This window comes from Camelina sativa, chromosome 2, assembly GCF_030686135.1.
Source record: "Camelina sativa cultivar CO46 ecotype springtype chromosome 2, ASM3068613v1".
NCBI lineage: Eukaryota > Viridiplantae > Streptophyta > Magnoliopsida > Brassicales > Brassicaceae > Camelina > Camelina sativa.
In genome coordinates this window covers 13,638,442-13,649,309 of record NC_141881.1, presented here as the reverse complement: position 1 = coordinate 13,649,309, position 10,868 = coordinate 13,638,442, and the positions used below count along the sequence as shown (strand labels likewise).

The 10,868-nt window shown below is 36.8% G+C and overlaps 1 protein-coding gene and 1 long non-coding RNA gene across 2 annotated transcripts; one reads left to right on the top strand and one right to left on the bottom strand.

Moving 5' to 3' along the window:
- Window positions 1–965, top strand: LOC104719281 (elongation factor Ts, mitochondrial-like). Its single transcript, XM_010437167.3, has 4 exons — window positions 1–237; window positions 340–465; window positions 566–654; window positions 750–965. Exons 1-4 carry the CDS (start codon window positions 16–18, stop codon window positions 787–789), a joined length of 477 nt encoding a protein of 158 aa, XP_010435469.2. The 5' UTR covers window positions 1–15; the 3' UTR covers window positions 790–965.
- Window positions 966–1,261: 296 nt separating this feature from the next.
- LOC104719291 (uncharacterized) lies at window positions 1,262–2,342 on the bottom strand. The gene is made up of 2 exons (XR_015578932.1): window positions 2,204–2,342; window positions 1,262–1,867 (listed from the first exon to the last, which is right to left on the bottom strand). It is a non-coding gene; the product is annotated as an uncharacterized LOC104719291 (long non-coding RNA).
- Window positions 2,343–10,868: the final 8,526 nt, after the last annotated feature.

The following is a 10,868-nucleotide window of genomic DNA, read 5'->3' as shown; positions in this document are numbered from 1 at the left end:
TTTGTGGTATAATTTATGCGCCTTTCTGACTATTTTTTATATGAGAATATAGGGTTGGGTCGTATAGCTGGGATTGTATCTCTCGAAGTAGAAGGTGAAAACACTCAACTAGAGGCCGTTCAGCGTGTAGGCTCAGAACTGGCTATGCATGTTGTAGCAGCAAAGCCTTTGTTTTTAAGCAAAGACCTAGTTTCTTCAGAAGCAATAGCAAATGAACGCGAGATTCTGAAGTCTCAGGTCAGCGTCACCTCATTGTTTATGAAACTGAGCTGTAAATTGTAAACAGACACAACCCGAGTGGGGAAAAGTTTGCTTATCAAAATTTGTGGTATATGACAGGCAGAAAGTACAGGCAAGTCTCAGATGGCTATAGAGAAGATTGTGGAAGGGCGTCTCCGTAAATATTTTGAAGAAGTTGCTCTAATGGAGCAAAAGTTTATTGTGAACGATGCTATAAACATTAAGGTATGTAGATTTAGCTTATAACACCAAGTTTTGCCGTATGATTATCTCTGCATTGCTTGTCATCGCTTGTTTAATGGAGCTTTTGAGTCCTATTCCACAGACACTGGTGGATAATTTGTCCAAGGAGGTGGGTTCACCTGTGAAGGTTTCCAATTTTCTGAGAGTCGAGGTTGGAGAAGGAATCGAAAGGTAAATGTAACTGTGACCCGTATATGTCCAGTACGACTAATCATTGTAGTAAGATCAGTAACTTATGAATGTGGTGTATATTTTGTTTTTTGAAGGCTTGAAGCATCTGATGAACCTCTTGCTCAAACTGCTTGAAGATGACGTGGATCAAGGACTTGTGTTAGATTTACAAACCACTTTCTTTCTTTGAGTCCTTTAGAATTCATGGCTTCAGTGCCATCTTGAGAATACAGAATCTTTCCCATAATTTTGTTGTTATAAAAACCGTCAGTTTTGCCACACAATATGGCAATAAGATCAATGATTGTACCTTCGGAAGCTATGACAGTTACCATTGTTTGTGTTCTCCTACTAAGATCATTAGACAAAAAAAAAATCCTTCACTTCTAGATCTGTCCACTTACCTATGGACTGTACTTACACGCTGCTTGACTATACAGAGCTAGACTATGATGCTTGGATCCGCCCAACCAGTCTCTATGCTATTAAAACATTTTGTCATATTTGTACATACTGAGGGATTTTTTTATAATTCTTTTTCTCCTCATCGTCTTTTAGTTGATTGTTGTATTGTAAGAGTGATTCATGTAGGTATGACATAATGAAAAGAGGAGAAATGTCAACTTTCACAAGAAAAATAAAGATCCAGCCAGAGTCAGAGAGAGGTTTAAAAAGCATATCAAATTAAGAAGTCCAAAGGCTAATAAAGTTTGGAGACTCGGAAAAGCTTGGTAGCTCAAATTACTCATGTTCCTTGGATGGCTTGGAGATCCTCTTACGTTACCACCCGGTATAGTTTCTTCCATTATTTTTGGGGCTGTGAAAGTAAACTCTTCAAGCGGTTGAAATCTGGATTTGCATCGATGAAGGCTGCAAGTTCATTGAGAGTCCTCATCTTCTTCCCTGTTGGAGTGACGTAGAACACATCCACTCTCGAGTTGTCCTTCCTCAAAACTATCTCCCTTTCGAACCCTGTTGGTGTCTTTGCCACGCCAGGCTTGTCCACGACCCATATTCTAGTGGAGTCATATTCTAGCTCTGCATCATCAAGACATGACACACCTTCAATCGTATTGCACACAAACTCTTCTTCTTTTACTCTCATTCTAATCTCCTCAAAAACTTCCCGAGTATATATTTTTCTCCATTTGAAGCACCATCCACACTGTACAGCAAACATATCTATCAACCCCTCAGGAGTACCAGATCTTGTCTGCACAAGAAATTTTGAATCTCAGTCAAAAAGGGCATTTGTGAAACTAATCCAACATTAATGTTGATTACATATAATTAACTTAATCAATCAGCCAAGATCTGGCACATCCAAAAAAAAAAGTTTTATACCCTTTAAGTCTACATCAAATGATTCACTAATAAGGTCTTAATCCACCTACCCAAATATATAGTTCACAAGATTTTTATATTCGAAACGGAATTACTTGAAACCATATTAGACGAAGAACATAGTTTTAGAACACTGAAATCCACAAGTGGTGACAGATAAAAAAACCACAGAGTAATGTGTAGTAGAGTAGTGTAGTTATTTTACCTTGGTAGTGGTTGATTGATTGGGTCTCCCCTGCTCGTCGTCCATCCTCACTTCTTTAGTTTTTTCAATAAAGCATATAGATATGAGATTGAAGGTGTCTTGATGATGGATGATAATAGCCAGCAACACACTTGCTTTAGGTTTTTTTTTTTTCGTTTAACAGTAACAGGTTGTGTCGTTAGAGTGTGACAGACTACTCTACGATTAACACGTTTGTTAGCCGCAAATGGGCTGAAAATAGTATAAACGATATAATAAATGGGCTGAAAACAGTGTACACAATGAAAGTATATGCACAATATAATAAATGGGCTGAAAATAGTAAAAACGGTATAATAAATGGAATGTGGCTCATGCCAATGATATTTATTAGAGAATATATCACTTATTCACACTTTTACAATATCTAATAGCACATACACAACTTTTTTTGTAATGCCCCAAACACTTTCTTGGTATAAGCATAATCATGCATATATATGATTTTAGATAAAAAAAAATTATATTAAACCATAAATTAAAAAACATTTAATCTTGACATTTAACTCACATTCTAATATAAAACTGAAATCATATCAATTATGCATTAAATATATTTCTCCACTCAATTGTATTAAAATAAGTACTAAATTAGAATTGTAACTCTCATTTTTCTAAATGTAATTTCTCATCACTTCTCTTCCTATAAATACCAATTCTCTTATTTTCTTAGTCTCTCATTCTTTCATTCTCTCATCCTCTTCCACTATATCTCAAATTTTTATTGTGTTTTTTTTGTTATTGTTGTTGTATGGGTCTAAAATTTCAAATTAAATATCATTGTAAAAGATTAATTCTAAATTTTAATTTTAGAGTTTGTATGATGTGTATATCTTACATTGTTTTTTATTTTCTGTTTTAAAAGGTTTATCTTCATTGTCTATTTTAGATTAGCATCTTATAAGTCATTATTTCTCATATTCTTACAATATTCACCACACAATAAGGTCATGAAGTTGAAAAGATCCATCTTTAATTCTCTATTATGTACTCTGGTTATCTCCCATATTCATGTATCATTTTTAATAATTTACAATGATCAATATAATTATCCATTTATAAAGTCTATTTTATTTTGTAAAGTCTATAAACTCTATTCATAAAGTCTATTTTGTTTTGTGATCCAAGAGATAAATATGTAAAGATCAATATAATATTTATACTGTTTAAGATTTGAGGTTTTTGAAAACAGAAAGAACTTAATTAAAAAAAAAATTGATCTTTTTGATTTAAGCAAAATGAAAAAATGATTCCAAGAAGAAATCATGTTTAACTGGAAGTGAAATATAGAAAATAATATAATTTTAAAAATACCATTTAACTAAATCCTCTAAAGATGAAACCATTAGTATGAAATCTAGCACTATAAATTAAAGTGATGATTTAAAAACAAAAAAAAAAACCAAAATGATTGAAGTTATCCTTGAGGTTTTAAAAAATCTTTAGATTGAAGTTCATATAAATTTATAAGAAAACTAATTTAGTTTGTCACTTCAAAAGTAATATTTTAAATTTGGAATATTATGTGTGAGTGTTGAATTTATATAACCAAAACAATCAAAAAATGTAAGTTTAAATTTTGATTGAGCCACTTGATATTCCTTTTCTTTTAAGTCAAAAATAAATTAAAATATTTATTTATAATTAACTCACTTTTAAAGGGATTTAACTCCATTTAACTCAAATGTAACTCCTACCCAATAAATTTACATTCATTCCTCCAACTAATATATTTATCTTTCAAGAGAAAATGTTTTTGGTTTATTTTAATATTTTAATTATTTTAATATATATATATATATTTATATTGCTTTAAACTTTGAAATGAGGAATATTTTATACACAATAATTTTATACGTAGTTACTAAATTTATTGATAATTTTATTTGATTCAGTTTTACTATACTACAGTCTTATGTTTAAAATGTCATTAAGAAAAACTCTTTAAATCAATGTTTAACCTCTATAAAACATGATAAACATAGATTCACTCATATTAGAAAATGTTTAAATTTCTATATTATTATTTATATTAATATAGCTTATCAATTTGTAATAATTTTTTGTAGTATTTGTTTTTTGATTTATAGAAAAGTATATATATTATAATTTTGTATAATAAATAACCATACCAAAAAATGTTGACAAGAGTGTTATTTTGAGAAATTGCTATTAATTATTTTTGAGATTCATACATTAGTAGAAAAAATATATTTCTTCGATTATGTTATTGTTAATAGAAAAGAACAATATTTTAGTTTAAGAAATATAATCAAAACTATTATGCATACAACCACGCATTGCGTGGACTAATTACCTAGTTATATATATAAAACTATGGTTTTGGTCTCTCCTTATTGGTTGATTTTAATTTAATACTTTCTATTTTATTTTATTTTTGCTTTCTAATTGTTTAATTGCTTTAAATAATATTTAAGACTCAATTAACACAATACATTTAATTCATACATTAAAATAAAATTATAACTGAAAATAAAATAAATTATGCATTAATCATATTTCACCACTCAATTTTATTCAAACACAATAAATAATATTTGTAACTCCAATAATTCTAAATGTAACTTCCATCAATTATTATGATACTAGGTTTTTGTGTGTCTTATCCTAGTAGGTTCAATTAACCTTAAGTGTTGGAGTATTTAAGGTGTCAATTCAAATGGGATGTTGCTAGCAATCAAGATGCAATCAAGGAATCACAAGTCAAGCCAATTCAAAAAGAGTGTTTTTTCTAACAATCCTAGAATGACAAAAAATGCAAACGGAAATGTGTTCTGGAACTAGAAACGAGAATGCAAGACAAGAAATGAAAATTAATAAAAACATAAACGAGTCTAAGCATGAACTAAAAAGCAAGAAGCGAAACAATCTCAGGAATGTAATATCAATCAAAAGGATAAAAGTCCTAAGGATGGGAGTAATTGATGTCGGTGGAGTATCCTAGTCTACAGAGTGTTTAACATACCACAAGCAATCTATCCCTAAACAATGAACATCACAACTTAGCTAATCCAATCTCTCGGTAAAAGCTACTCAGACTCAATCACTTCCATACCTAGCTCTCGCTAGAGAAACGTGGTCGAGCAGGCATGACAAACAAGTTCATTCACGTCAACAAACATCCTAGACAACTAATCTCTTAGGCTAGGAACGTAAGTCTCTGGCACTAGTTGGTCAGACATTTCATCGAACACCTTTTGGGTGTGGAAATGTCTCGAACCTAGTTCCAATTGATCAGAGAGAAACTAGTAATTCTAACTCTAGTCCAGAAGGGAATCATACAAATCAAGCTTAAACACCCTACATCCTAAGATCCTCCACCTAATCTATCCCATCCTCAAGGACTAACGCACTACTCAGATCCAGAAATCATCATCAACAATACAAACTCAGAAAACATTGAAACAAGCATTCTTAGATAGGTAAAAATAAGATAAACAAGTTTGTAGAAGAAATCAAATGCAAATACTCAATGTATCAAAAGATATCAGGATACAAAGTCTGAGAACGGTTCTTGGTGGCTAGGGAAACCTTACAAAATAAAAACGAGATAAAAACTAAGATGTTGTCGCGGAGACTTAACAAAACGTATTTATAGTAAAGACATAAAATCCCTAAAACTTAAAACGACAAGATAAAGAGTCGGTTTGGGAATCTCCTGAAGCGTGTAAGATGGAACGTCTTTTTGACATGTGCGAACGAGAAGTGGCTCGAGTGAGTGATGGCGTCGGCTCAAATGGTAGTTGACGATGGAGTGATGGCGCGACTCGAGCGGATGTGTGATGACGGAGTGACGGCGCGACCCGAGCGGATGTGTGATGACGGAGTGATGGCGCGACCTGAGCGGATGTGTGATGACAGAGTGATGGCGCGACTCGAGCGGATGTGTGATGACGGAGTGATGGCGCGACTCGAGCGGATGTGTGATGACGGAGTGATGGCGCTACTCGAGACAGCCTGGCTCCAAAGTCTCATAAATACCTGAAATACTCCAAAATGCACGATGTATGCGAAGATAATGCAAGAACTACCTAAATATGAAAAGTGTACAAAAGAGAGTAGAAATTCATGCAAAACAATTAGTTATCCTAACTAGATGCGTGACAAAAACATGCTTAGCAGAGACAAAATATAGACATATCAACTCCCCCAAACTTATTCTTTGCTTGCCCTCAAGCAAACAAGGTATGGAGAAGAGGTGTGAAGATGGGGTCTCAAAACCTAAAACATACTGAATAGAGTTGTTAGAATCAAGGTCCTTGTTTTTAGTTCTATGATGCATGGTGAAGGAATTTCATTCGCTTGATCTACACATGCAATCCTATCAATCACCCCCTTTAACATTTATTAACAAAGAACCATGAATCAAGCTATGCAGTGTCATTGAACTCATTTGGCTAGGGTGAAAGGTTAGAGACAAATGTGGTCTCTTTCTCAAGTGGTTCCATCGATACATAACAAGGTTCTCTCATGAAAAGAGTTGAGCTTAAAAGAAGGCTAAAGGTTGAAATCAACTGATGCATACAAGAGCAGCGCCCTGTCTACCCAAAGAACATTCCAAACCGAAGTTGGACCTATCTCTAACCTTCATCAGAAACTTCATCTCAAACTCATTCTTTCATTCTTTAGATTTGGTCTTAGGAAGAGTTCACTTCTTATCACTCTAGCGGATTGGGAAAGCTCTAATATCACTATGGTTCATTCTCTTTTCTTCTAGACATCTTAAGCATTTTTACTTTCTTTTCTTTGTCTAATTTTTGTTTAATTTCATGCCCAGAACCAATTATTCTTTTTACTTTGCTCACCCCAAATCTTTTACTAGACGTGTAAACTTTGAAAACACATCCCCTTCCTTAAGACTTCCTACCCTTTACTTTTCTGCACAAATCCAAACCCAATACCCAATGTCAAGTTCTCACCTAGTCCTACTAGTCCGGATAACGTGAACTAGAGCTACACAGGATCCTACTCTTGTCGGTTAGAACCTAACACTTTCTAACAAGCTCAACTCGGAAAAGACCTGACACTCAAGAATACAATTGGCTTGAAAGAACGGTTGGTTAAGGGTGCGGGAAACTGTTCCAAAGATGGGAATCAGCTACTTGGATTGACAAAGGTGGTAAAAATGTGAAAGACAATCCAAATATGTATATGGTATCCATGAGTTCAACTTCAATGCATAACAAGATAATTGCAAGTCAGGATTAGGTTCAGATAGATAGGGAATGACGTCAATTCAGAACATGCTTCAATCTTACATTTTCAAATTCAATCAACATGCATCAAAGAACTAATAACAAGGGCCTTGATCCTATCCTATTGAATTCAGCATGTTAACAAAGTTACAATCATCATCAACCCCTATGCTAAATGCAACATTCCTAAATGAACAACACTAGACTCAATCCTATTATGCAAATGCAAACTACATGAACACTCTGTTTTTGTGGAAATTTTTGAAATTTTTCAAATTTTTATGGCTTTTCTATGCAAATAGATGAATGCAGACTCAAACATGATATGATGCAAAAATTTGAAATAAGAATCACAGAAAACACCATCAGACACATCATCTCAAACCCTCCCCCAAACTTAAATTACACAGTCTCCTGTGTAAGAAAAATTTGCAGGAGAGTTTAAGAATCACAACAGAAACAATGCACAAATGAAATGGTATATACAAGGGAAGGTAGGAGTACCTCAGTAGTAGAAGAAGGAGTCAGAGCTCGCCCAAGGAGTTGGTGCGTGGTACTGGCTCTGTCCTTCACCGTGTTCGGGATCCGCAGTAGTGGTCTCACCTGGTTGGTCGATGTGGGTCGAGTGTATGCACGTTGACTCGAGCGAGGTGGATGATCCGGTAGTCGAGTCGTTCAGCTCGTGTTGTGTAACAACGAGGGTCGAGTCGAAGGGTGAGAAATGCGTGTTTGTTCTCCGGGACTGCGACTAAAGCTTTGGAAGGATCAAGTCAGAACTGGTCGTGGGTGACAAACAGCAGCGATGACGGGACGTGTGTTAAGCTTGTCGGTCGAGTGGGATATGGTCGACTCGAGCGGGATACTTCGGAACAGAGGATTGAGTTGTGTCGGTTGAGTCGTGTAACGAGCTGGGATTGCCGGATGGGTAGAGTCACACGGTGCCGACTCGAGTTGTGGTGAACGGTAGCGATGGAAGTGATACTTGCGTTGAGCTCGTACTCCCTTCTGTAGATTCCTGAACACAATAAAACTAAAAACGAAAATCAAAAACACAAGGATCCTAAAAAAATATTTACAATGATACCTTTGGGACTTCCTCCCAAGTGAGCTTGTTTAAAGTCCCTAGCTTGACTTTGCATACTCCTTATGCTTTGGGAGGGTCATAGAGAGGTGGTGAGCTCCCCTCTGGTATGTCTTGTCTAGCCAGATACTCTTTGACATTCTGCCCAGGTTCAACAACAAATGAACTGCTCTTCTTCATTATCCCAAACCTCCACCTTAATTTCCTTACAGGAGAACTTCTCATTGTACCTTGGAGCTTCTTGATTTGCCCACTCATCTCCTTCACCATAGCTGTTAACTCTCTCACTGAATTCCCTAGAATCTTGGTAGTTTGGAGTTCAGACAAACTGTCAAGCGCGGGAGGACTTGTCTCTTGCGGTTGGTGAAGTTTAGGAAGCAGGTCATGACGCTTAGGGAGAGCAACAACTGCACTCGAGTTGGAACATGGTTGAGTGCCCCTTCGAGTTTTTTCTTTGGTTACCCAAACTCTTGTTTCTGCCTCATTGACACCCTCAAAGATGTCAAACCCAGCTTTCTGATCTTTCTCTTCAATCACGAAGGTCTGCCCATCAATAGTTGGCTTCTTCTTAGCATCCTTGATATCAAATTTCATCTTGAAATTCTTACCCAGATTGAGATCAGTCACCCCCTTCTTGACATCAATGACTGCTCCAGCTGTAGCTAAGAAAGGTCTTCCCAGGATTAGTGGATCTTTAGGCTCTTCATCCATTCCCAGCACCACAAAGTCAGTAGGAATCTCAGCTTGTCCAATTTTGATGGGCAGATTCTCTAATAGACCATGAGGCAATCTAGTAGTCCTATCAGCCAATATTAAGCGGAGGTTACATGACTTGTATTTGTTGAATCCTAGCCTCTGAGCTACAGAGAGTGGCATGAGGCTTACTGAAGCACCAAGGTCGCATAGGCACTTTTTGAAGGCCAATGGACCTAGAGAACAAGGCAAGGTGAAAGAACCAGGGTCCTCTAGCTTCTTTGGGATAATCATCTTCTGAATAACAGCCTTGCATTCATGAATAACCCCACCTATGTCATGCACTGCCCTCTCATCTTCCAGAGCCTTAGCTTGAGCTCCTTTAACTATCTCCTCCTTCTCTTTGGTCTTTTCGGTTACCAAGTCAGTTAAAAACTTTTGATATTGAGGCACAAGTGCAAATGCATCAAGCAAAGGCATCCTAAGTTCAATCTCCTTGACTTGTTTTTCGAACAGAGCTTTATATTTCTCAGTAAGCTGCTTCTTAAACCTCACTGGAAATGGTAAAGGTGGCTTGTATGGTGGAGGAATGAATCTCACAGGTCTATCCTTGGGAGCAGTGGGTTCTTTAGTAGCTTGAGGATCAGATTGCTTGGCTGACTCAATTGGATCCTTGAGCACCTTGACGGGATCTTTTATCTGAACTTCATCTTGAAGAAAATCCTCCCCATCTAAACTCTCATTGTCCTCAGTGAGCCGTACAGCTACAGCTTGGGTGGTGATAGCATGGATAGTAGCATATTCCTTGGGGATTTGAACTGTTTTTCCAGGTAGTTGGCCAGGTGTTGAGGTAGAAGCAGTCTTGCCTTCCATGTACTTCAGCTTCGAGTTAAGAGCTTCAAACTTGACATTAAGATCATTGTATGAACATTCCATTCGCTGATTGAGTTCAGCAAACTTCTTAGCAGTATCCAAAGATCCGCTAGCTTGACCCTGAAGAAGTTGTTGCATCATTTGCTTCATTTCTTGATCTGGGGTTGGAGTAGGCTGAACTGGTTGAGGGCGGAATCCTGGTGGTGGTCCTGAGGGAGCTTGGTATCCTTGCTGGAACTGTTGTTTAGGGACGAATCCCTGATTGTAAGGCACAAAAGGTTTTTGTTGACCTTGTTGTTGCTGCTGAGGAGGGTACACCTGATCCTGTGGATTTGCAACGTTGGTGCTCCGGTAAGACAAATTGGGGTTCGTCTGATAGGGGTTGTAACCCTTGTTGTATCCACCTTGATTCTGGACGTAGCTGATCTCCTCAGACTGCTCACCCTCCCCATCTTGGACGTGAAAATGTTCACCCTCAGATACGAAGTGGATGCTCTTTTGTTGGTTGAGCAAGAGGCAATCAAGCTTCTCATTGACATTCTTGAGGTCTCTCTTGTACTTCTCCTCAGAGCCAGCATCTCCTCTAACTGTGCGATCATAGTCGTCATGGTAGTTGCCATCAGACTGGGCGAGATTTTCGACGAGTTGCCAACCTTCATCTACGTCTTTGTTCAAGAAGTTGCCATTTGAAGCAGTGTCAAGCAGCATGCGTATCTTCGGAAGTACACCACGGTAGAGACTGCTCGGCAGTGACTCGTTACTG

Coding starts and splice junctions, on each gene's coding strand:
- LOC104719281 (XM_010437167.3), top strand. CDS start 16: ATGCGCCTTTCTGACTATTTTTTATATGAGAATATAGGGTTGGGTCGT. Junction 466..565: donor ACGATGCTATAAACATTAAG/GTATGTAGATTT, acceptor CCTATTCCACAG/ACACTGGTGGATAATTTGTC. Junction 655..749: donor GTTGGAGAAGGAATCGAAAG/GTAAATGTAACT, acceptor TGTTTTTTGAAG/GCTTGAAGCATCTGATGAAC.